This window comes from Cherax quadricarinatus, chromosome 23 (assembly GCF_038502225.1).
Source record: "Cherax quadricarinatus isolate ZL_2023a chromosome 23, ASM3850222v1, whole genome shotgun sequence".
In the NCBI taxonomy this organism is placed as follows: domain Eukaryota; kingdom Metazoa; phylum Arthropoda; class Malacostraca; order Decapoda; family Parastacidae; genus Cherax; species Cherax quadricarinatus.
The window spans coordinates 16,819,358-16,846,240 of NC_091314.1; the positions used below are offsets into that span (position 1 = coordinate 16,819,358).

Below are 26,883 nucleotides of genomic sequence, written 5' to 3' on the forward strand. Positions count from 1 at the left end.
TAATATGCAGTCATGAATGGGTTGATGTTATTTATACAGTTATTACAGCATTGCAGTAGTCTGCATAATAGTAAGTCTAATATTTTTTGTTTGAAAAAAAATTCAAAATAGAAAGCAAGAGTAATATCAGAAGGGCCTGGAGACGTGACTGATGAACAAAGAAAACGTTATTTTAGAGCCAGGAATGTCTGCATTGTTCATTCTGGACCTTATTTTGAAATTGTCATATTTTTTAGTTTTCGTGAAATTGGCCAAATTGCAAATTTCTGACCACATTATTAGGTAGTTGAAATCAGTAAATGGGCAGTTTCTTGTATTCAATCGATAGAAAAAATGAAGTTCTAAAGAAATAGCTATGAGTTTGGGCGACTGGAACAATGGAATTAGCCGAAAATAGGGCTCAAAGAGGGCGAAATCGCCGATTTGTAAACAGCGCCGAGGTCGCTAACTTCGCGAGAGCATAATTCTGTCAGTTTTCCATCAAATCGGGAAAAGATTCTCTATCATTTCATAAGAAAAAATAATTTCTTTTTTTTTAAATTTTGCGACACCAGGAGACACCTCAGGATTGGGGGTTGCGACAGTCAAAGGGTTAATTTTCTTCTTTTGCACACCCTACCAAATTCATCCACCAATCTCTGCAACTTCTCTTCAGAATCTCCCAAGGGCACAGTGTCATCAGCAAAGAGCAACTGTGACAACTCCCACTTTATGTGTGATTCTTTATCTTTTAACTCCACGCCTCTTGCCAAGACCCTCACATTTACTTCTCTTACAACTCCATCTATAAATATATTAAACAACCACGGTGACATCACACATCCTTGTCTAAGGCCTACTTTTACTGGGAAATAATTTCCCTCTTTCCTACATACTCTAACTTGAGCCTCACTATCCTCGTAAAAACTCTTCACTGCTTTCAGTAACCTACCTCCTACACCATACACCTGCAACATCTGCCACATTGCCCCCCCTATCCACCCTGTCATACGCCTTTTCCAAATCCATAAATGCCACAAAGACCTCTTTAGCCTTATCTAAATACTGTTCACTTATATGTTTCACTGTAAACACCTGGTCCACACACCCCCTACCTTTCCTAAAGCCTCCTTGTTCATCTGCTATCCTATTCTCCGTCTTACTCTTAATTCTTTCAATAATAACTCTACCATACACTTTACCAGGTATACTCAACAGACTTATTCCCCTATAATTTTTGCACTCTCTTTTGTCCCCTTTGCCTTTATACAATGGAACTATGCATGCTCTCTGCCAATCCCTAGGTACCTTACCCTCTTCCATGCATTTATTAAATAATTGCACCAACCACTCCAAAACTATATCCCCACCTGCTTTTAACATTTCTATCTTTATCCCATCAATCCCGGCTGCCTTACCCACTTTCATTTTACCTACTGCCTCATGAACTTTCCCCACACTCACAACTGGCTCTTCCTCACTCCTACAAGATGTTATTCCTCCTTGCCCTAAACACGAAATCACAGCTTCCCTACCTTCATCAACATTTAACAATTCCTCAAAATGTTCCCTCCATCTTCCCAATACCTCTAACTCTCCATTTAATAACTCTCCTCTCCTATTTTTAACTGACATATCCATTTGTTCTCTAGGCTTCCTTAACCCTTTGAGGGTCGACAGGCCCTCTCCGAAACTCGTTCTCAGGGTCGGCCAAATTTAAAAAAAAAAAAAATTATTTTCTCTTATAAAAAGATAGAGAATCTTTTCCCGATCATAAAGACACCAAAAGTTTGAAATTTGATAGAAAACTTACGGAATTATGCTCTCGCAAAGTTAGCGGTCTCAGCGATGTTTACGCATCGGCGATTTTGCCCACTTTGAGCCCCATTTTCGGCCAATTTCACTGTACTAGTCGACAAAAAACATAAATATTTCGCTAGAACTCCATTTTTTCTTTCGAATGAGTGCAAGAAACCACCCATTTATGAAATTCAACTATCCACTACAGTGGTCAGAATTTAGCAATTTTGCCAATTTCACACAAATTTCAAAAGATGCCAATTTCCGAATAGGGTCCAGAATAAACAAGAAAGACATTCCTGGCACTAAAATGACATTTCCTCTAGTCATTAGTCACGTCTCAAGGCCCTTCTTATATTCTCTTGCTTTCCACTTTGAATTTTTATTCTCACAAAAAATATAAGATTTACTGTTAGGCAGACTACTGCATTAGTGTAAAAAATGGTATAAATATTATTGGTGCACTTCTGAAAGAATATTAGACTCACCAGTTGACGTGTATTGCACGCTTGGCACGATTTGTTTACTTTTGAAGTTTGGTAAAAATCGAACATTTCTGCTACTTTGAGCTCAATTTCAAGGCACCTTTCATTGTAAAACCAGTCAAAATCATCTCAATTTCTGTAATATGTCTTCCATTCTATAAAATGAGACCAAGAAAACTAGAATACAACAATAAATACCATACGAAAATACACTGCAAAGTCGCTGAGTTATTCCAAAAAAATGGTCAAAGTTTTTTTTTTCTCATTATGCATTGTTTGCTGCAGGATTTTTTTTAGACTGTGCACACTGACCACATAGACCCATTCTTTCATATGAAGGCCTACCAGCTTTCTCCCACTAGATTTGAGGCCGCTAGAATTTATGAGTACTAGTACGTCAAAAACCCCTACGCGTAAGACGTACTAGTACGACGAAAACCCTCAAAGGGTTAACTTGTTAATCTCACTCCAAAACTTTTTCTTATTTTCAACAAAATTTGTTGATAACATCTCACCCACTCTCTCATTTGCTCTCTTTTTACATTGCTTCACCACTCACTTTTTCTCCATATACTCTTCCCTCCTTGCATCACTTCTACTTTGTAAAAACTTCTCATATGCTAACTTTTTCTCCCTTACTACTCTCTTTACATCATCATTCCACCAATCGCTACTCTTCCCTCCCGCACCCACTTAACTGTAACCACAAACTTCTGCTGAACACTCTAACACTACATTTTTAAACCTACCCCATACCTCTTCGACCCCATTGCCTATGCTCTCATTAGCCCATCTATCCTCCAATAGCTGTTTATATCTTACCCTAACTGCCTCCTCTTTTAGTTTACAAACCTTCACCTCTCTCTTCCCTGATGCTTCTATTCTCCTTGTATCCCATCTACCTTTTACTCTCAGTGTAGCTACAACTAGAAAGTGATCTGATATATCTGTGGCCCCTCTATAAACATGTACATCCTGAAGTCTACTCAACAGTCTTTTATCTACCAATACATAATCAAAAAAACTACTGTCATTTCGCCCTACATCATATCTTGTATACTTATTTATCCTCTTTTTCTTAAAATATGTATTACCTATAACTAAACCCCTTTCTATACAAAGTTCAATCAAAGGGTTCCCATTATCATTTACACCTGGCACCCCAAACTTACCTACCACACCCTCTCAAAAAGTTTCTCCTACTTTAGCATTCAAGTCCCCTACCACAATTACTCTCTCACTTGGTTCAAAGGCTCCTATACATTCACTTAACATCTCCCAAAATCTCTGTCTCTCCTCTACATTCCTCTCTTCTCCAGGTGCATACACCCTTATTATGACCCACTTTTCGCATCCAACCTTTACTTTAATCCACATAATTCTTGAATTTACACATTCATATTCTCTTTTCTCCTTCCATAACTGATCCTTCAACATTACTGCTACCCCTTCCTTTGCTGTAACTCTCTCAGATACTCCAGATTTAATCCCATTTATTTCCCCCCACCAAAACTCCCCTACCCCCTTCAGCTTTGTTTTGCTTAGGGCCAGGACATCCAACTTCTTTTCATTCATAACATCAGCAATCATCTGTTTCTTATCATCCGCACTACATCCACGTCTTACGAGCCAGTGTTTCAGACATATATATACTCAATAATTCTAGCGGCTTCAAATCAAGCAGGAGAAAGCTGGTAGGTTCACATGTGAGAGAATGGGTCTGTGTGGTCAGTGTGCACCGCATAAAAAAAATCCTGCAGCAAGCAGTGTATGAGAGAAAAAAAAAGACCGTTTTTTTGGATTAAAATGCCGACTTTGAGGCTTATATTCATACAGTATTTATCCCTGTATTCTCGTTTTCATGGTCTCACATGATAAAATGGAAAACTTATTACAGAAACAGAGATGATTTTGATTAGTTTCATGATGAAAACGACCTTGAAATTGAGCTCAAAGTAGCGGAAATGTTCGATTTTTACCAATGTTCGAAAATAAGCAAATCACACCACACGTCCAATACACGTCAACTGGGGAGTCTGATATTCTTTCACTAGTGCACTGATATTATTTATACCATTTTTACAATAATGCAGTAGTCTGCATAACAGTAAATTTTGTATTTTTTGTATGAATAAAAAATTAAAATAGGATGCAATAGTATAACCAGTTTGTTTGGAGTTTCTGGTAGTGGGAGAGTGAATGATACATCTTCGGAGGCTTCTTTACTTTATTTGTAAAGTCATGGTGGGTACACAGGCTTGTGTGTTGTGCCCATGGCCCAGGAGGGCCATGCCCACAAGAGAGAGAGGGAGTAGACTTGTTGACTGCTTCTAGGCCGCTGAGTGAGCGAGCGAGTGGGACCAGCGTCCCACTGACCTGGGCAGGCCTAGTGGGTAGCACCTGAGTGCTGCGAAATATGAACTAAGCTGGCAGACAGCATAGGCTGTCTGTGCTGACAGTACAGGCTGTCTACATTTGCTCGGCCACCTACCTTGCGTCGTCCCGACTCGACAATACTGGTAGTAAAAAAAACTCGGTCTCTCTCTCGTAGGAACAGGGCACAGAACACAAAATGAAAAACATGTATATACATATGGACATGGAAAAAAAAACTTCCTACAGGGAAGGAAGAAAAAACCATGTGGGGTGTGCTAAACATCGTGGTCGTAGGCAGCGAGTGTCAATGGGCATTACTGCATGCCTTCCTGCGTCTGGACAGATACTGCAACACAGGAGACATCGCTGCGGCTAAGCTGTGACGTAACAGGTTACGGTCTCCTCTAGAACGGTGAAGCAGTCATCATAGGAGTCACTGCAGGTTTTCACTCAACCTGGGGCACAACCTGCTGGTGCCCTCGAGTGAGGAGTCGTCAATACTCAGCAACTGGGCAGGACTTCTGGCAAGCGACTCAGGAGGACACTTCTCGACTGGTACTGTCGCTGGGCTGTCACTGCCAGCGAGCGTGGAGCGAGTCGTGGTAGAGACGACTGGGCGAAACATCTGGGAGTCATAACATCATACACCAGACTGCAGTAAGCAAACTAGCAGTCAAAGTGACATCATCATTGTGCAGGAGCTCACTGAAGCTATGACACGAGGCTGACACAGTGCCTGCCAACAGGGCTAACTGCGGCTTGACGAGTGTCATTCTCTTGGCAGTTGGAGTTATAGCAGAGGTTAGTCTAAGCGTCCCCAGACTTGTTTCTCCACATATAACTGCACTCTGAAGGTCTGGAGGTGAAGTGAAATAAATCTCGATGGGAATTGTAGCAGGTACGATTCTGCAGAACATCTATGAGCGACGAGCATAAGATCTTTCTGTACAAGGGGCTCATACACTCAGGGCTGACTAATATCAGCTGTCAAACACGCTGGTTACACTGGGTGACAATAACACAGTGGTGCTACACACTGGTCTGGGCTCAAGACCACATTGGACACGCACGGAAACTTTACACACACCCGCAATACATGCGGTACAACATGGCTTAAACTAGCAAATGATGCTTTCTGTGCACAAAATTGACACTAAGCCATACACTAACATGTGAGAACACTGACTGAGAGGAATTAATTAACACAACATACTTCTCTCAATCTTCTCAACAATACTGACATAATTATTGAAACACTTTATGTGAAATCATGTGATGTCAGGCGTGACGTAGCAAGGTGACATCAGCAACACTGTGATGTCAGCAGACATCTCGAGGTGACGTCAGGCAGGCATCGTGACGTCATGAAGTCGAGCAGCAGCAGACCACAGCATGTGGCCTGGGACATCTGGCTCGGTAATTCACATGGCTCATAGATCCACGTGGCTTCGTCCACACCTCACGTGGCATCAGGATCCACGTGGCGTTGTGATCTACGTGGCATGCTGATCCACATAGCTTCGAGTGGCCTTGGGCACTCGGATACACAGCTCTGGCAATGAATTCACATGGAAAACAGCAGAAAACACAGCAGAGGGAGTGATGGCATGGTGGTGTATGGTAGTGTGGGTGAGTGTATGGCGAGGGAGGATCTGGCCACTTCCTCCTCTCCCACAAACACGGAGACACGCACACTGGACGCAGAAATCACCACAAAACTCACCTCTGGCTTGCTGAAATAGCTGTGCTGAGCTGAACAACAACAGCAGAACATACAAGTGACACTGAACACGTGACTTGAGAAACAGCGTGGGATGCTGTGGCATGGGGTCACTGGGACACCACTTATATTTCTCGAAGAAATTTGGGAAATTTCGGCCAAATCCTGCTTGTATCTGTGTCTGGATGCTGAAACGTGCAGACACGATACCAGGATAACTCGTTGAGAGACGGATGCTTGTTGTGTAGGGTGATGAAGTGAACAACTTCATCCCTTCCTCTCTCCGGGCAAACACAACTGCTGCGACCACCACTTCCCACCAATGTGAATGAGAGATTATTTGGTGATGCTGAAAGCAGGGTTCAATTATAAGTGGTTCCGGGACACTTCTTTTAACTGTGGTATCTGGGGTGCCCATGCCGTGTGTTAAGTCCCCATGGCCCGGGAGGGCTATGGCCGCGAGAAGATAGGAGTCACCCTGTTGACTGATTCTAGGCCGCTGAGTGAGTGAGAGCGAGTAGGACCAGCGTCCCACTGACCTGGGCAGGCCTAGAGGGCAGCACCTGAGTGCCGCAAAATATGAACTAAGCTGGCAGACAGCATAGGCTGTCTGTGCAGACAGTACAGGCTGTCTACAATAGTAATATACGAGTGACCTAGAGACGTGACTGATGAACAGAGGATATGTTATTTTAGTGCCTAGAATTTCTACATTGTTTATTCTGGACCCTATTTTGAAATTGGCATCTTTTTTAACTTGCGTGAAATTGGCCAAATTGCCAATTTCTGACTACTTTATTGGGTAGTTCAAATTGGTAAATGGGCAGTTTCTTGTACTCAATTGATAGAAAAAATGGAGTTTTAAAGAAATCGCTATGAGTTTGGTCAACTGAAACAACGGAATTGGCCAAAAACAGGGCTCAAATTGGCAAAATCGCTGATGCGTATATGTCGCCGAGACCACTAACTTCGCAGGAGCATAATTCTGTGAGTTTTCGACCAAATTTAGTACTTTTGGTCTCATTACCATCAGGAAAAGATTCTCTATCATTTCATGATATATATATATATATATTTTTTTTTTTCAAAAATTTTGCAACAGAATGACAGTTTCAGAAAGGGGCTTGTGACAGTCAAAGGGTTAAACAAATGTATATGAAGCAGATAAAAGCTACATGGGAATAAGAACACTTAGATTATACTATATTAAGATTATTATGTTAATTCAAAATAAACTTCTAATAAAATTACATCAAGAGTGAAACTAGTTACCTATATTATTACAGAATGTGATGAGATAGTATTTTACATGTAATTATATAGGACATTCATGATATTCACAGTAAAACTGATTCAGTGAGAATAACTCACTGTATACGGACAAATAAGACTTAGTAAGGTACTTGAGAATAAGAATACTTAGATTATACATTATTTATAGTATCTGGCAATTCAAAATAAAAATTACAATAAAAATTATGACAGGAATGAAGCTAGTTACAAGAAGCAATACGAAGTACAAAGAGGTAATTGTTGTCAGGATCACATTTAGGTAAGGAGGGGCTTTTTAACAGCAGCTTTGAAGTGGATGGCTGATAGGGAACATATGGAATCTTCAGGCAAGGAAAGCCAGATTTTAGGTCCTTTCATGTGCATTGAGTTTTTACACAGGTTGAGTTGGATACAAGGAATATCACAGATTTTTGTCTAGTATTGTGCCTAAGAGTTCTTCTGCAATTATCTAGAAAGTTATAAGGCAGGATTAATATCAGAACTGACTGTTCTGTACATGTAGTATGCACAGAAGTATGAGTGAATTTTATGTACACATTAAAGAAGTTGGATGTCCTGGCCCTAAGCGAAACAAAGCTGAAGGGGGTAGGGGAGTTTCGGTGGGGGGAAATAAATGGGATTAAATCTGGAGTATCTGAGAGAGTTAGAGCAAAGGAAGGGGTAGCAGTAATGTTGAAGGATCAGTTATGGAAGGAGAAAAGAGAATATGAATGTGTAAATTCAAGAATTATGTGGATTAAAGTAAAGGTTGGATGCGAAAAGTGGGTCATAATAAGCGTGTATGCACCTGGAGAAGAGAGGAATGTAGAGGAGAGAGAGAGATTTTGGGAGATGTTAAGTGAATGTATAGGAGCCTTTGAACCAAGTGAGAGTAATTGTGGTAGGGGATCTGAATGCTAAAGTAGGAGAAACTTTTAGAGAGGGTGTGGTAGGTAAGTTTGGGGTGCCATGTGTAAATGATAATGGGGGTCCTTTGATTGAACTTTGTATAGAAAGGGGTTTAGTTATAGGTAATACATATTTTAAGAAAAAGAGGATACATAAGTATACAAGATATGATGTAAGGCGAAATGACAGTAGTTTGTTGGATTATGTATTGGTAGATAAAAGACTGTTGAGTAGACTTCAGGATGTACATGTTTATAGAGGGGCCACAGATATATCAGATCACTTTCTAGTTGTAGCTACACTGAGAGCAAAAGGTAGATGGGATACAAGGAGAATAGAAGCATTAGGGAAGAGAGAGGTGAAGGTTTATAAACTAAAAGAGGAGGCAGTTAGGGTAAGATATAAACAGCTATTGGAGGATAGATGGGCTAATGAGAGCATAGGCAATGGGGTCGAAGAGGTATGGGGTAGGTTTAAAAATGTAGTGTTAGAGTGTTCAGCAGAAGTTTGTGGTTACAGGAAAGTGGGTGCGGGAGGGAAGAGGAGCAATTGGTGGAATGATGACGTAAAGAGAGTAGTAAGGGAGAAAAAGTTAGCATATGAGAAGTTTTTACAAAGTAGAAGTGATGCAAGAAGGGAAGAGTACATGGAGAAAAAGAGTGGTGAAGCAATGTAAAAAGAGAGCAAATGAGAGAGTGGGTGAGATGTTATCAACAAATTTTGTTGAAAATAAGAAAGTTTTGGAGTGAGATTAACAAGTTAAGGAAGCCTAGAGAACAAATGGATTTGTCAGTTAAAAATAGGAGAGGAGAGTTATTAAATGGAGAGTTAGAGGTATTGGGAAGATGGAGGGAACATTTTGAGGAATTGTTAAATGTTGATGAAGATAGGGAAGCTGTGATTTCGTGTATCGAGGAAGGAGGAATAACATCTTGTAGGAGTGAGGAAGAGCCAGTTGTGAGTGTGGGGAAAGTTCGTGAGGCAGTAGGTAAAATGAAAGGGGGTAAGGCAGCCGGGATTGATGGGATAAAGATAGAAATGTTAAAAGCAGGTGGGGATGTAGTTTTGGAGTGGTTGGTGCAATTATTTAATAAATGTATGGAAGAGGGTAAGGTACCTAGGGATTGGCAGAGAGCATGCATAGTTCCTTTGTATAAAGGCAAAGGGGACAAAAGAGAGTGCAAAAATTATAGGGGGATAAGTCTGTTGTGTATCTTTATACGTATATGCTTCTAAGCTGTTGTATTCTGAGCACCTCTGCAAAAGCAGTGATAATGTGTGAGTGTGGTGAAAGTGTTGAATGATGATGAAAGTATTTTCTTTTTGGGGATTTTCTTTCTTTTTTTTGGGTCACCCTGCCTCGGTGGGAGACGACCGACTTGTTAAAAAAGAAAAAAAAAAAAAAAAAAAAAAAAAAAAAAGTCTGTTGAGTATACCTGGTAAAGTGTATGGTAGAGTTATTATTGAAAGAATTAAGAGTAAGACGGAGAATAGGATAGCAGATGAACAAGGAGGCTTTAGGAAAGGTAGGGGGTGTGCGAACCAGGTGTTTACAGTGAAACATATAAGTGAACAGTATTTAGATAAGGCTAAAGAGGTCTTTGTGGCATTTATGGATTTGGAAAAGGCGTATGACAGGGTGGATAGGGGGGCAATGTGGCAGATGTTGCAGGTGTATGGTGTAGGAGGTAGGTTACTGAAAGCAGTGAAGAGTTTTTACGAGGATAGTGAGGCTCAAGTTAGAGTATGTAGGAAAGAGGGAAATTATTTCCCAGTAAAAGTAGGCCTTAGACAAGGATGTGTGATGTCCCCATGGTTGTTTAATATATTTATAGATGGGGTTGTAAGAGAAGTAAATGCGAGGGTCTTGGCAAGAGGCGTGGAGTTAAAAGATAAAGAATCACACAAAGTGGGAGTTGTCACAGTTGCTCTTTGCTGATGACACTGTGCTCTTGGGAGATTCTGAAGAGAAGTTGCAAAGATTGGTGGATGAATTTGGTAGGGTGTGCAAAAGAAAAAAATTAAAAGTGAATACAGGAAAGAGTAAGGTTATGAGGATAACAAAAAGATTAGGTGATGAAAGATTGGATATCAGATTGGAGGGAGAGAGTATGGAGGAGGTGAATGTATTCAGATATTTGGGAGTGGACGTGTCAGCGGATTGGTCTATGAAAGCTGAGGTGAATCGTAGAATTGATGAGGGGAAAAGGGTGAGTGGTGCACTTAGGAGTCTGTGGAGACAAAGAACTTTGTCCTTGGAGGCAAAGAGGGAAATGTATGAGAGTATAGTTTTACCAACGCTCTTATATGGGTGTGAAGCATGGGTGATGAATGTTGCAGCGAGGAGAAGGCTGGAGGCTGTGGAGATGTCATGTCTGAGGGCAATGTGTGGTGTGAATATAATGCAGAGAATTCGTAGTTTGGAAGTTAGGAGGAGGTGCGGGATTACCAAAACTGTTGTCCAGAGGGCTGAGGAAGGGTTGTTGAGGTGGTTCGGACATGTAGAGAGAATGGAGCGAAACAGTGACTTCAAGAGTGTATCAGTCTGTAGTGGAAGGAAGGCGGGGTAGGGGTCGGCCTAGGAAAGGTTGGAGGGAGGGGGTAAAGGAGGTTTTGTGTGCGAGGGGCTTGGACTTCCAGCAGGCATGCGTGAGCATGTTTGATAGGAGTGAATGGAGACAAATGGTTTTTAATACTTGACGTGCTGTTGGAGTGTGAGCAAAGTAACATTTATGAAGAGGTTCAGGGAAACCGGCAGGCCGGACTTGAGTCCTGGAGATGGGAGGTACAGTGCCTGCACTCTGAAGGAGGGGTGTTAATGTTGCAGTTTAAAAACTGTAGTGTAAAGCACCCTTCTGGCAAGACAGTGATGGAGTGAATGATGGTGAAAGTTTTTCTTTTTCGGGCCACCCTGCCTTGGTGGGAATCGGCCAGTGTGATAATAATAAAAAAAAAGTTAACCCTTAAATTGCCAATAGGATTAAATTGAAATTGTATTTTAGTGCCAAAATCATTTTGCAATTTTTTTTTACCAAAAAATCGGTGTTGATTTTACAATTTAAAAAAAAAAAAATTGGTTAAACTTACTGTCTGAAGTTTTTGTAAGTGACCCTCATATGGTAACAAGGTTGCATCTCTCACACTTGCAATTGCATACTATTAGTTTTTGGCCATTTTGGGTTTTTCAATTTTTTTCTTTTCAAAATATATCTATGTGATTAGTATATGCACTTAGACCACATTAAATAAGATATTTTTTCTCCTATATTATATGCATTACACACTGCACTCACTATACACACATTATCTACTCACTGTTCACTATGCTAATTACAGTTGCTTGGGGTCATGAAGCTCCTCAAAGCAAAGTTCCATACACAGTGTAGTTTTGAAAGTTTTACACATGAACTGTGTGTCCTTGCATTTTCTTGTTTTTCTGGTGACGTTAAAACATACATAGCACGTCTTATGAGTATATTTCTTCTCAGTGGAAGGAAGTTGTGTTATGTAGTGCTTCAAAGCTCATCAGGATTTTCATTGCTTGATGGAGCATATATAGTGGCAGCAACATACACTGTATCTTCATACACATACAGCTCCAGGTCCTCATCAATATCTTTGGTACTAGAATCAGCCTGGGCAAATAGCAAATGGCTAACAGTCCATGAAGTGAGGAGACATCAAAGACGAGACATGTTAGTATGGTACCTTGAGGCAAACTGTTCCCACAATGCCCAGTGTGGCAGAGGAATTGTTTGTTGGTGCACACACCAACTTTTGGCCATTTTGAGGGAGTTAGAATTTAAACACTGGTCTATGCGTGTGGCAGTATATGCACACCTGTTGATCAATGTGTGTGGCAGTGTAAGAGTTAAGTAGGTTTAACCTTTTGAAGAGTGGGGGAGCATGTTGCCCGAGTGATCATTCATACAGCTGCTTTTTGTAGTTATTATTGACTTATGTGATTTGCTGTAATGGATTCCCAGGCACAAACAGCATAGGTGAGGTAAGGATATATTAGAGAGTAGTATAACGTAAGTAGTTGTGTTTGAGCTGAATAGTAACGTATCGTATCTTGGAGAGAATGCCAACTGATTTTGATACCTTTTTCGTCATGTGCTGAATAAGGGTGTTGAATTTCAAGTTGTTGTGAAGGTACAGACCTAGGAATTTTCCTTCGTTTTATCTTGCAGTGGGAGACCCATTAATCATAACATTTAGTTGAACACCCAGGTACCTATTTACTGCTAGGTGAACAGAGCCAGCAGGTGTACGGTAACATGCCCATTTCACTAGTGCCGGGATCGATCCACAGACCTCAGCGTGAGAGCTGAAGACACTATCAACCAAGTCATGAGTACCCGCAAATGAATAAACAGAAAGATGGACAGGAAGAACAAATCATGGCCCTGGTGCTGGCAGGTCCAGTGCTTTACCACTGACCTACATGGCTGTGACAATAGGTGATAGCACTCAAGCAGATCTATTATACATATATGAATGGTGGTATATTAGCTTAGTTTCCTGTTTTGTTGTTAACTCTTTCAGGGTTGAGATACCTGATCTCAAACTTGCTCTCAAGGTTGATAAAAAAAACTTATGAAATGACAGAGAATCTTTTTCCAAAGGTAATGAAGCCAAAAGTACGAAATTTGATGGAAAACTTATGGAATTACCCTCTCACAAAGTTAGCGGTCTTGGCAATATTTACGCATCGACAATTTCACCCACTCTGTGCCCTATTTTTGGCCTATACCATTATTCCAGACGACCAATCTCATAACTATTTCGCTAGTATTCCTTCTATTCTATCGACTGAGTACAAGAAACTGCCCATTTAACAAATTCAATTACCCAATAAAGTGATTAGAAAACAGTAATTTGACCAATTTCAGACAAAATTAAAAAATTGTCAATTTAAAAATAGCATCCAGAATAAACAATGCAGACATTCCTGGCACTAAAAAACATTCCTTCTGTTCCTTAGTCAGGTCTCTAGGCCCCACTTGCATTCCATTTGGAATTTTTATTAGCACAAAAAATAAAAGATTTACTGTTATGCAGACTACTGCATTATTGTAATAATTATATAAATGCAGTGGACCCTCGACCAACGATATTAAACCATTCCAGAGAGCTTACCTTTTGGCAAATTTATCGTTAGTCGAACTAATTTTCCCCATAAGAAATAATGGAGACACAATTAATCTGTTCCAGACACCCAAAAGTATGATCATTTTTTTTTTTACATGACATACGCATTTCCCTACACAGAAAAAGAAGGATACATGCACAATAAATACTGTACTAAATGAAGAATAAATGACACTTACCTTTATTGAAGATGTAGTGATGAGTGATGAGATGGGAGGAGGGGAGATGGAGATGTATTATTGTTTGGAAAGGGAATCCCCTTCCATAAGAACTTTAGATACCAATTCCTTTTCCGGGGTTACTTCCCTTCTTTTTTTAATGCCACTGGGAACAACTTGAGAGTCACTGGACCTCTGTTGCACCAAAAATCTGTCCATTTCTCTCCCCTCCTCTGAAGCAATTTCCTCAGTTGTGGCCTCTTGCTGTTACAGTTGCTCTTGCAGCTCATCAGTGGTTAGTTCTTCATCGTTATCCTCCACCAACTCTTCCACATCCTCCCCACTAACCTCAAACCCCATGGACTTCCCCAATGCCACAATAGATTCTACAACTGTCATAGGCTCCTGAGGGTTAGCCCCAAACCCTTCAAAATCCCTCTCTTGTGCACATTCTGGCCACAATTTCCTCCAAGCAGAGTTCAAGGTCCTGCTGCCTTACCTATAAGGTTTATGCAATTGAGGATACTAAAGTGATCTTCCCAAAAGTCTCTCAGGGTCAATTGAGTATCTGAGGTCACTTCAAAGCACTTTTGAAACACTACTTTGGTGTACAGTTTTTTGAAGTTTGAAATGACCTGGCTGGAGGAGAAGAGTGGTATTAGGAGGCAAGAACTTCACTTTTATGAAGCTCAACTCCCCTGAAATTCACTCTGGCAAGTCTGAAGGATGAGCAGGAGCACTAATACCAGAAGGCACTTGAGGTCCAATTTATTTTCCAGGAGGTAATTTTTCACAGTGGGGCCAAACACATGATGAAACCAATCATAGAAAATGTCCCTAATGACCCATGCCTTACTGTTTGCCATCCACATCACACACAAATTAGCCCTGACGACATTGTTTTTCTTGAACACTCTGGGAGTTTCAGAGTGATACACGAGTAGAGGCTTCACTTTACAATCCTCACTGTTTAATTGTTTCGTCAAGTCTATGTACTCCTTGAATTCCTGCACATATTTATCACCCACTTTTTGGTCCGAACTGGCAGCCTCACCACACTGTGTATGCCACTACGATTCTTAAATCTCTCAAACCAACCTTTGCTGGCTTTAAATTCAATAACATCACTAGTTGCAGGCAGTTTTTAATTAAATCGTCATGCAACTGCCTTGCATTTTCACATATGATTGACTGAGAAATACTAACTCCTGATATCTGCTTTTCGTTTATCCACAACAACAGTTTCTCAATATCTTCGAGTATTTCCGATCCGTTTCAAAAACATACTTGCATCTTTCGCAACAATAGCTTCCTTGATTGCCTTTCTGTTGGCCAAGATAGTAGCAATGGTTGATTGGGGTTTGTTATACAACCTGGGCAGCTCAGAGACATGCACTCCACTTTCATACTTTGTGATGATCTCCTTCATTTCTATTGTAATTCTCACCCTTTTTACCACAGGGTTGGCACTAGAAGCTTTCTTTGGGCCCATGATGGCTTATTTAGCAGTTACAAGCACTAAAAACACTGGAATAATACAAAATGTATCGAATGTATGCGTGGAAGCGACCGCACTGGCTTGTAAACACTGGCACACTAATTGAAGGCAGGGCAGTTAAGGCGCGCTCAGGCCAGACAGGCACGTGGACGCGTTCAGGACAAATGTTGTCAGTCAAGTTTTTCATCGTTGGTCAGGCCAAAATTTTTATGCTAAAACGCTTCGTTAGGCGATTTTATCATTAGACGATGCCTTCATTGGTCGGGAGTCCACTGCAATGTCACTGCATTCCTAAATGCATAGTAGACTGGCAAGCTGGATGCGTATCGGACAAGTGACATCATTTGTGTACTCTGGAATAAACTGTCCAGGTACTTGCCAGACTCAAAAGAGTCAACATACTTCTTTAGGTCCATATTGAGGAACTCAAATACTAGGAAAAGTTTACTCTCTTGCATTAGAACATCCTCCAACCTATTGATGAAAAGATTAAAATAAAACAATAATTTTCAACAAGTAAAACTTTTGACAGAAATTTTTAATAAATAAATAAATTATGCTGTTAGTACTGTATTTTATACTGTAAGGTTTAGTATAAACACTGTGTACAACACAAACAGTTGTTTATTTCCCAGAAATTTGGCAAAAAAAGCATGGTCGTAAGTCGAGTGGTCATATGTCGAGCAGGTCGTAAGTCGGATGGTAAGTGTAATTTCCTTGGTTAAACTCAGTTTATCCAGGTCTTTAAGGTTTTTTTTTTTCAGTGAGCCTGTCAGTATAATACATCTGTTAGCATTCCTCTATTATCTTAATGAGTTTTAACATATTTTGGGAAAATTAAGCCCAGTCTGTATGTTTTCATAGTTATATTTTTTGTCAATGGATCCGAGGTTACCGTTAGTTGACCATGGACATTTAAGTCTCGCTGTTGTAACCCGCTTATTTTTTAAAAAGACAAAGCATTGCAAAGGTTAACTGTTTCTACAGGAATACATGCACACAAAAATATATTGATCATTATTAAGTTCTCTCTGACACTCAGTATTAACTACTACTATGGTAAATTTATTCACTGACTCCATCAAAGACACCACAAATCCCCACGCAAACATCAACCAAATCTTTAAATGGGCTGCAGAAAACAATATGAAGTTCAATGAAGACATATTTCAATTACAGTGGACCCTCAACCAACGATGGCATCGTCTAACGTTAAATCCGACTAGCGATACATTTTAACGCAAAAATTTTGCCTCGACTAGCTCTAAAAAAACTCGACCAACACGATTCGTTCCGTCTGAGATGCTTCCACTTCTGGCCAGTGTTTACAAGCCAGCCAGCCACTGCGGCAGCTTCCAAGCATACAATCGGAACATTTCATATTATCACAGCCTTTTTAGTGATTGCACCTGCAAAATAAGTCACCATGGGCCCCAAGAAAGCTTCTAGTGCCAACCCTACAGCAAAAAGGGTGAGAATTACTATGGATATGAAGAAAGAGATCATCGCTAAGTATGAAAGTGGAGTGCGTGTCTCCGAGCTGGCCAGGTTGTACACAAAACCCCAATCAACCATCGCTACTATTGTGGCCAAGAAAACGGCAATCAAGGAAGCTGTTCTTGCCAAAGGTGCAACTATGTTTTCGAAACTGAGATCGCAAGTGATAGAAGATGTTGAGAGACTTATTGGTGTGGATAAACGAAAAACAGATAGCAGAAGATAGCATCTCTCAAGCAATCATATGTGAAAAGGCTAGGAAGTTGCATGAGGATTTAATTAGAAAAATACCTGCAACTAGTGGTGATGTGAGTGAATTTAAGGCCAGCAAAGGTTGGTTTGAGAGATTTAAGAATCGTAGTGGCATACATAGTGTGATAAGGCATGGTGAGGCTGCCAGTTTGGACCAAAAAGCAGCTGAAAAATATGTGCAGGAATTCAAGGAGTACATAGGCAGTGAAGAATTGAAACCTGAACAAGTGTTTAATTGTGACACTGACAATGTTGTGAAACACTTTAGGAATGTCATAAAGGAACGGGAGGTACAGGCCTCTATGGACAGATATGTTGTGCGACAGAGGTCCAGTGACTCAAGCTGGTCCTAGTGGCATTAAAAGAAGAAGGGAAGTAACCCCGGAAAGGACTTGACAACTCGAAGTCCTAATGGAAGGGGATTCCCCTTCTAAACACTAACACCATCCACAGTCTCCCCTCCTCCCATCCCATCAGTCATCACCAGATCTTCAATAAAGGAAAGTGTCATGTAATTGTACATGTCTTCTTCAGTTTGTGTGTATTAAAATTAATATTTCATGTGGTAAAAATTTTTTTTTCAATACTTTTGGGTGTCTTGTACGGATTAATTTGATTTCCATTATTTCTTATGGGGAAAATTAACTTGACTAACGATAATTTCGATTAATGATGAGCTCTCAGGAACAGATTAATATCGTTGGTCGAGGGTCCACTGTACTCCGCTATGGAAAACTCAAAGAAATAAAAACTAGATCAGAATATAAAGCAAATTCTAACTATGCAGTAGAGCGAAAAACTAATGTGAAGGACCTAGGAGTGATAATGTCAGAGAATCTCACTTTCAAAGATCACAACAATGTCTCTACCACATCTGCCAGGAAAATGATAGAATGGATAACAAGAACCCTCAAAACTATAGATGCCAAGCCCATGCTAATTCACTTCAAATTACTTGTTCTCTCTAGGCGGCTGGAATACTGCTGTACACTAATGGCCCCTTTCAAGGCAGGCAATATTGCAGACCTTGAGAACATACAGAGAACTTTCATGCCATGTATAAGCACCCAAATTACTCGAAACGGTTGAAATCCCTTGATTTGTACTCCCTGGAATACAGGTGAGAAAAATACATGCGTGTCGTATGAGGCGACTAAAATGCCGGGAGCAATGGGCTAGTAACCCCTTCTCCTGTATACAATTACTAAAAAAGAGAAGAAGAAAAACTTTATAAAACTGGGTTGCTTAAATGTGCGTGGATGTAGTGCGGATGACAAGAAACAGATGATTGCTGATGTTATGAATGAAAAGAAGTTGGATGTCCTGGCCCTAAGCGAAACAAAGCTGAAGGGGGTAGGAGAGTTTCAGTGGGGGGAAATAAATGGGATTAAATCTGGAGTATCTGAGAGAGTTAGAGCAAAGGAAGGGGTAGCAGTAATGTTAAATGATCAGTTATGGAAGGAGAAAAGAGAATATGAATGTGTAAATTCAAGAATTATGTGGATTAAAGTAAAGGTTGGATGCGAGAAGTGGGTCATAATAAGCGTGTATGCACCTGGAGAAGAGAGGAATGCAGAGGAGAGAGAGAGATTTTGGGAGATGTTAAGTGAATGTATAGGAGCCTTTGAACCAAGTGAGAGAGTAATTGTGGTAGGGGACTTGAATGCTAAAGTAGGAGAAACTTTTAGAGAGGGTGTGGTAGGTAAGTTTGGGGTGCCAGGTGTAAATGATAATGGGAGCCCTTTGATTGAACTTTGTATAGAAAGGGGTTTAGTTATAGGTAATACATATTTTAAGAAAAAGAGGATAAATAAGTATACACGATATGATGTAGGGCGAAATGACAGTAGTTTGTTGGATTATGTATTGGTAGATAAAAGACTGTTGAGTAGACTTCAGGATGTACATGTTTATAGAGGGGCCACAGATATATCAGATCACTTTCTAGTTGTAGCTACACTGAGAGTAAAAGGTAGATGGGATACAAGGAGAATAGAAGCATCAGGGAAGAGAGAGGTGAAGGTTTATAAACTAAAAGAGGAGGCAGTTAGGGTAAGATATAAACAGCTATTGGAGGATAGATGGGCTAATGAGAGCATAGGCAATGGGGTCGAAGAGGTATGGGGTAGGTTTAAAAATGTAGTGTTAGAGTGTTCAGCAGAAGTTTGTGGTTACAGGAAAGTGGGTGCAGGAGGGAAGAGGAGCGATTGGTGGAATGATGATGTAAAGAGAGTAGTAAGGGAGAAAAAGTTAGCATATGAGAAGTTTTTACAAAGTAGAAGTGATGCAAGGAGGGAAGAGTATATGGAGAAAAAGAGAGAGGTTAAGAGAGTGGTGAAGCAATGTAAAAAGAGAGCAAATGAGAGAGTGGGTGAGATGTTATCAACAAATTTTGTTGAAAATAAGAAAAAGTTTTGGAGTGAGATTAACAAGTTAAGAAAGCCTAGAGAACAAATGGATTTGTCAGTTAAAAATATGAGAGGAGAGTTATTAAATGGAGAGTTAGAGGTATTGGGAAGATGGAAGGAATATTTTGAGGAATTGTTAAATGTTGATGAAGATAGGGAAGCTGTGATTTCGTGTATAGGGCAAGGAGGAATAACATCTTGTAGGAGTGAGGAAGAGCCAGTTGTGAGTGTGGGGGAAGTTCGTGAGGCAGTAGGTAAAATGAAAGGGGGTAAGGCAGCCGGGATTGATGGGATAAAGATAGAAATGTTAAAAGCAGGTGGGGATATAGTTTTGGAGTGGTTGGTGCAATTGTTTAATAAATGTATGGAAGAGGGTAAGGTACCTAGGGATTGGCAGAGAGCATGCATAGTTCCTTTGTATAAAGGCAAAGGGGATAAAAGAGAGTGCAAAAATTATAGGGGGATAAGTCTGTTGAGTGTACCTGGTAAAGTGTATGGTAGAGTTATAATTGAAAGAATTAAGAGTAAGACGGAGAATAGGATAGCAGATGAACAAGGAGGCTTTAGGAAAGGTAGGGGGTGTGTGGACCAGGTGTTTACAGTGAAACATATAAGTGAACAGTATTTAGATAAGGCTAAAGAGGTCTTTGTGGCATTTATGGATTTGGAAAAGGCGTATGACAGGGTGGATAGGGGGGCAATGTGGCAGATGTTGCAAGTGTATGGTGTAGGAGGTAGGTTACTGAAAGCAGTGAAGAGTTTTTACGAGGATAGTGAGGCTCAAGTTAGAGTATGTAGGAAAGAGGGAAATTTTTTCCCAGTAAAAGTAGGCCTTAGACAAGGATGTGTGATGTCACCGTGGTTGTTTAATATATTTATAGATGGGGTTGTAAGAGAAGTAAATGCGAGGGTCTTGGCAAGAGGCGTGGAGTTAAAAGATAAAGAATCACACACAAAGTGGGAGTTGTCACAGCTGCTCTTTGCTGATGACACTGTGCTCTTGGGAGATTCTGAAGAGAAGTTGCAGAGATTGGTGGATGAATTTGGTAGGGTGTGCAAAAGAAGAAAATTAAAGGTGAATACAGGAAAGAGTAAGGTTATGAGGATAACAAAAAGATTAGGTGATGAAAGATTGAATATCAGATTGGAGGGAGAGAGTATGGAGGAGGTGAACGTATTCAGATATTTGGGAGTGGACGTGTCAGCGGATGGGTCTATGAAAGATGAGGTGAATCATAGAATTGATGAGGGAAAAAGAGTGAGTGGTGCACTTAGGAGTCTGTGGAGACAAAGAACTTTGTCCTTGGAGGCAAAGAGGGGAATGTATGAGAGTATAGTTTTACCAACGCTCTTATATGGGTGTGAAGCGTGGGTGATGAATGTTGCAGCGAGGAGAAGGCTGGAGGCAGTGGAGATGTCATGTCTGAGGGCAATGTGTGGTGTGAATATAATGCAGAGAATTCGTAGTTTGGAAGTTAGGAGGAGGTGCGGGATTACCAAAACTGTTGTCCAGAGGGCTGAGGAAGGGTTGTTGAGGTGGTTCGGACATGTAGAGAGAATGGAGCGAAACAGAATGACTTCAAGAGTGTATCAGTCTGTAGTGGAAGGAAGGCGGGGTAGGGGTCGGCCTAGGAAGGGTTGGAGGGAGGGGGTAAAGGAGGTTTTGTGTGCGAGGGGCTTGGACTTCCAGCAGGCATGCTTGAGCGTGTTTGATAGGAGTGAATGGAGACAAATGGTTTTTAATACTTGACGTGCTGTTGGAGTGTGAGCAAAGTAACATTTATGAAGGGATTCAGGGAAACCGGCAGGCCGGACTTGAGTCCTGGAGATGGGAAGTACAGTGCCTGCACTCTGAAGGAGGGGTGTTAATGTTGCAGTTTAAAAACTGTAGTGTAAAGCACCCTTCTGGCAAGACAGTGATGGAGTGAATGATGGTGAAAGTTTTTCTTTTTCGGGCCACCCTGCCTTGGTGGGAATCGGCCGGTGTGATAATAAAAAAATAATAAAAATAATACACTTGGAATATCCTAAATGGACTAGCCCCAAATCTGCACATGAAAATCACTCCCTACGAAAGCAAAAGACTGGGCAGGCAGTGTAACATCCCCCTAATGAAAAGCAGGAGCCACGAGTACACTAAGCGACAAGACGATAAATATCAGGGGTTCAAGACTGTTCAGCTGCCTCGAAGCATACATAAGGGGGATTACCAAAAGACCCCTGGCTGTCTTCATGGAGCTGGACAGGCACCTAAAGTCATTACCTGACCAACTGGGCTATGGTTCATACTTTGGTTTACGTGCGGCCAGCATTAACAGCCTGGTCACGTACTGGGGCACAGGGGAGCTGATCCCTGAAACCCACTCCAGGTATGCCTGAGCACAGAGCAAGAATTAGATTTTAATACTTCAAGTTGTAATTTTGTGCTGACTTTCAGGAAGGTAGGATAGTACTGTCAATGATAATGCCTACTTTCAGAGGAGCTATTTTATTTGAAATTAAGACACATGTGCAACATCTGGGTGTCTTTATTGTAGACGTTTCGCCATCCAGTGGCTTTATCAAATTCTAGGACATAACTTGAAGACAGTAAGACTATGTACAGAAGAAGAGGTAATCAGTCCCTCAACCTTGGAGTAGGTGCAAAGAGCACCATAGTCGTGGAGATTCTGAATCAGAAGCAAGGAGCCTGGCGCTTATATAGTAACGTCAGGTGTAGCAGACGAAGGCATAGTCACTGGTAGGCGGGATTCCCCAGTGGAAGTAGGTCCTTCCCAAAGAGATGGGTTAGTTGTAGTAGTAGTTGTCGTAGTCGTGAAGGTTATGTACATGTCCTCAGAATCAAGATTCCATGATGTTGCAGTGTCTGACAAGTTGTGCAAGAATGGTATATAATACCAACAAGATGAAATTAAGACACATGTGCAACATCTGGGTATCTTTATTGTAGACGTTTCGCCATCAATTAGTTTTATCAATACAAATTCTAGGACATAACTTGAAGACAGTAAGACTATGTACAGAAGATGAGGTAATCAGTCCCTCAACCTTGGAGTAGGTGCGAAGAGCACCGTAGTTGTGGAGATTCTGAATCAGAAGCAAGATACCCAGATGTTGCACATGTGTCTTAATTTCATCTTGTCGGTATTATATACCATTCTTGCACAGCTATTTTATTTGTTTGATTTGGTCAAGTGAAGATGCTGCTCTCAGTAATTCTTGTAAGCTTGGTAAATAATCATGATAATGATAAGCAATTATACATGTTTTAGAAACCAACTATTAGCAGGTCTTGATTGAATGAGGTTTTTATTAAGTCTCCAGCAATTATCTGATGCTTATTTAGTGTATTTTTCATGATTAGGTCTTCAAGAACATCACCCAAGTTAGCCATGTTGGTATGTGGTGATCTGTATTAAGTTCACTGTGTTTGAGATTTGTAAGTCTTTTGGTTGTAAACTGTGAAAAAAAAAAATTGCTAGAAGGTATTGTTAGTAGTTAAATTCCCGAGAGACGGAGTTGAGTAATTCTTTGCAAAGAAAATTTATTGCTGACATGATGTGTTGTTTGATAAAAAACCAAGGTAATTTTAAATTGACTTAAGTGAAGAATAACAGCAAATGCCTATCAATCTGAGAACAATGGATTAAGGAACAAAAAAGATAAGTCAGATGTTGATGGGAATGCTTATCTATTTAAACAAATGAAGGGAGAAAGGAATATCAAAACTTACCCAAAGAATTCTACACCCATTTGCAACCAAAACTGTAGTTATACAATATACTAATCAAATCTAAAAAATTTCCAAACTTCAACATTTCCGATGGACTGAACATCATACACCTTGAGTGATTATGCTCTGCAGTAACTAAATACCTCAAGCCTACCCTGAGGCAGTCACCAGACTCCTTTCTGACATTCAAAAATAATACTGCCACAATACAAGCAACCACTTCCTTCTTATCATACTTTACTGAAAATGGCCTCGAATATTGGCCAAAAAATATTGTTAGGTTTTTCCATTTTTTTTTTTTTCAAAATATTTGGGTTATATGACATTGAGAAGTTATGAAGCATTTACTCCTTACCTGATAACAGTAAGATTTTACAAGTTTTCTGTCCAGGTACTTGCCAGACTCAAAAGAGTCAACATACTTCTTTAGGTCCATATTGAGGAACTCAAATACAAGGAAAAGTTTACTCTCTTGCATTAGAACATCCTCCAACCTATAAATGAAAAGATTAAAATAAAATAATAATTTTCGACAAGTAAAACTTTTAACAAAAATTTTTAATAAATAAATAAATATAAACATGTAGGAGAGAGTGAGATTATTTTCCAGGAAAAGTATGCTTTAGACAGGGATGTGTGATGTCACGATGATTATTTAACATTCATAGATGGGGTTGTATAAGTGAAAGCCAAGATGTTGCATTCAAGCATGTACACACGCACATGCATTATACATGTATACTGTACATTTAAGCAAAATTTTAATATTGTATTATATCTTACAAAACAATGTTGGGATGCTGAAGCTCTTTCAATAAGGATATTTCTCGAATAGCAGTAGATGGAACACCTTCCTCCTCATTTTCTAATCTGATTTTTTTCATGGCCACAAACTTGCCTGTCTTCTTGTTCTTAGCTTTGTATACCACTCCATAAGTACCTTCTCCAAGCTTCTCTATCCGCAAGTAGTCTTCCATTCTTCTGAAAACATTATATTCAATTTAGGTAGAACGATTTTTTAGTTTAAGAATATGGTTTCAATAGACTAATGCTATTTATTAACAAATTCCATGTTGGACACCACTCTTAACACATCATCATGTCAAAAATTTTGGAGAATAAAACATCCCTTCATGAATGGTTTGGGTCATGTCTAATGCTTTTCTCTGGTGAATGCTTGTGGACCCAATGGAAATAAATTAGGCTGACTTGAATGAGTCATTTATGTGCCCTCAGAACCACTGAGTATTTATACAACTGTCTAAAATATTTGTAGATTTTCACAAATACCCTGGTACTGTAATTAGTTTTATTATCCAAGTCTTTCTTATTATTACATATTAAATAAATAAACACACACACACACACACATACACACAGGTACTCCTGGTGGCAAAATCTCTCACTTCACATAGTGAGTGTCCGGGTTCGATTCCCAGCAAAGGGGAGGAAACACTGGACATGTTTCCTTACACCGGATGTCTGTGCTCACCCATCAGTAAAATGGGTACCTGGGTGTTAGTCAACTGGTCTGGGTCACATCCAGGAACAAAACTAACTTAATTTGCCCGAAATGCTCAGCATAACAAGGGGCTTTCTATATAGTAGTATGTCACTGATGTCAGCTAGGCCTGTATACCTGGTACATTTGCATTACTACCTGTTTAACAACTGCTTGGACTGATGACCAGCTCTCTGACCACTGTACTGTATGTGTATTTTACATTTTTATTGTTTTTTTTTAATGCCTAGTTCTATTATAACATCTTCTAGGAGTGATGAGGAGCCAGATGCAAGTGTGGCGGGAGATGCATCTACCTACCTGAAGTCTACCTGGAGGGTATTCCGCGGATCAACATCCCCGTGGCCCAGTCCATGCATGAGACATTGAGTAGAATGAAAGGGGGTAAAGCAGCTGGAACTGATGGGATAATGACAGAAATGTTAAAAGCAGATGGGGATATAGTTTTGCAGTGATTGGTACTTTTCTTCAATAAATTTATTAAAGAGGGAAAGGTACCTAGGGATTGGGGGAGAGGATGTATAGTTCCTCTATACAGAAAAGGGGGACTGAAGAGAATGTAAAAATTTTAGGGGAATAAGTTTACAGAGTATACCAGGTAAAGTGTACGGTGGGGTTATACAACTGAAAGAATTAAAAGGTAAGACAGAGAGCAGGATCACAGATGAACAAGGAGGCAATAGAGTGGGTAGGGAATGTGTAAATCAGGTGTTCATATTGAAGCATATAAGTGAACAATATTTAGATTAAGGTAGGGAAGTTTTTGTTGCATTTATGGATTTAGAAAAAGCACATGATAGGGTGGATAGGGGAACAATGTGGCAGACGTTGCAAGTGTATGGAATTAGTAGTAAGTTGCTAAATGCTGTAAAGAGTTTTTATGAGGATAGTGAGGCTCAGGTTAAGGGTGTGCAGGAGAGAGGGTGATCACTTTCCACTAAAAATAGGCCTCAGACAGGGATGTGTAATGCCACTATGGCTGTAAAAGAAGTAAATGCTAGAGTCTCGGGGAGACAGGTGGGATTAAATTATGGAGAATCAAATACAAAATAAGAGTTGACACAGTTACTTTTTGCTGATGATACTGTACTTTTGCGAAATTCTAAAGAGAAGCTCCAAAACTTAGTGGATGCCTTTGGGAGGGTGTGTACAGGAAGAAAGTTAAAAGTGAACATAGATAAGAGTAAGGTGATGAGGGTATCAAACAAATTAAGTAAAGAAAAACTGGATATCACATTGGAGGGAGAGAGTATGGAAGAGGTGAATGTCTTTAGATATTTGGAAGTAGACCTGTCATCGGATGGGTTTATGGCTGCAGCACAGAGGAAGCTGGAAGCAGTGGAGATGTCATGTCTAAATTCAAATTCAAAGTTTATTCTCTATAAGGATTACAATGCTGAGTTTACAGAATTTGGTTATTGTGTGGTTTACATGTAGTAAAATAATAATTACAGAGTGTACCACTAGAACTCCTAGCATGGCTAGGCATTTCGGGCAGACTTAAATTAAATCTTAAGTTTAAAATATTACAAAATTATGAGGTAAGTTGGTATTATGGCTAAGTGACTAAATACTAGTTTGTGAGTTTAGCAATGTGAATGCTTTTGTTTTGGCACTATACATAGTTTCAGTATTGGAGTATCACAGGCCAACTTATGACTAGTTAAGATTCATTATTTTGAGACTGAGATTGATATTTCTGTTTATGGTCAAATGGGTGAGTGAGTGTAAGTGTTAACCACCAGGTGGTATTCGTGTAATTAGTTGACAGGGTGTATCAGGGAGATAAGATGTTTTCTGATGGTAGTTTTGAAGGTGATGAATATGTCTGCAGTTTTAGAATTTTCAGGTAGGGTGTTCCAGATTTTAGGGCCTTTGATATACATTGTATTTTTGTAAAGGTTTAGTCGGACACGGGGAATGTCAGAGATGTTTGTGTCTGGTGTTGTGCCTGTGGGTTCTGTCACAACTATCAAGAAAGCGTTTTAGGTCAAGGTTAATATTGGAATTTAAGGTCCTGTAGATGTAGATTGCACAGTAGTAAGTGTGGATGTACTGAACAGGGAGTAAGTTTAGATCTATGAAGAGTGGGGGGGTGTGTTGCCAGGGATGGGATTTAG

The 26,883-nt window shown here is 40.1% G+C and overlaps 1 protein-coding gene across 1 annotated transcript in view; it reads right to left on the reverse strand.

Moving 5' to 3' along the window:
* The window catches only part of Cdk1 (Cyclin-dependent kinase 1), a 38,464-nt gene extending 14,212 nt beyond the window's left edge, over positions 1-24,252 (reverse strand). Inside the window, exons 1-2 of the mRNA XM_070087987.1 lie at positions 24,025-24,252; positions 23,597-23,735 (exon numbers count right to left, since the gene is read on the reverse strand). Coding sequence (XP_069944088.1) covers positions 23,597-23,735; positions 24,025-24,218 — 333 coding nt within the window. The 5' untranslated portion in view covers positions 24,219-24,252. The remainder of the gene's footprint in view (positions 1-23,596; positions 23,736-24,024) is intronic.
* Positions 24,253-26,883: the final 2,631 nt, after the last annotated feature.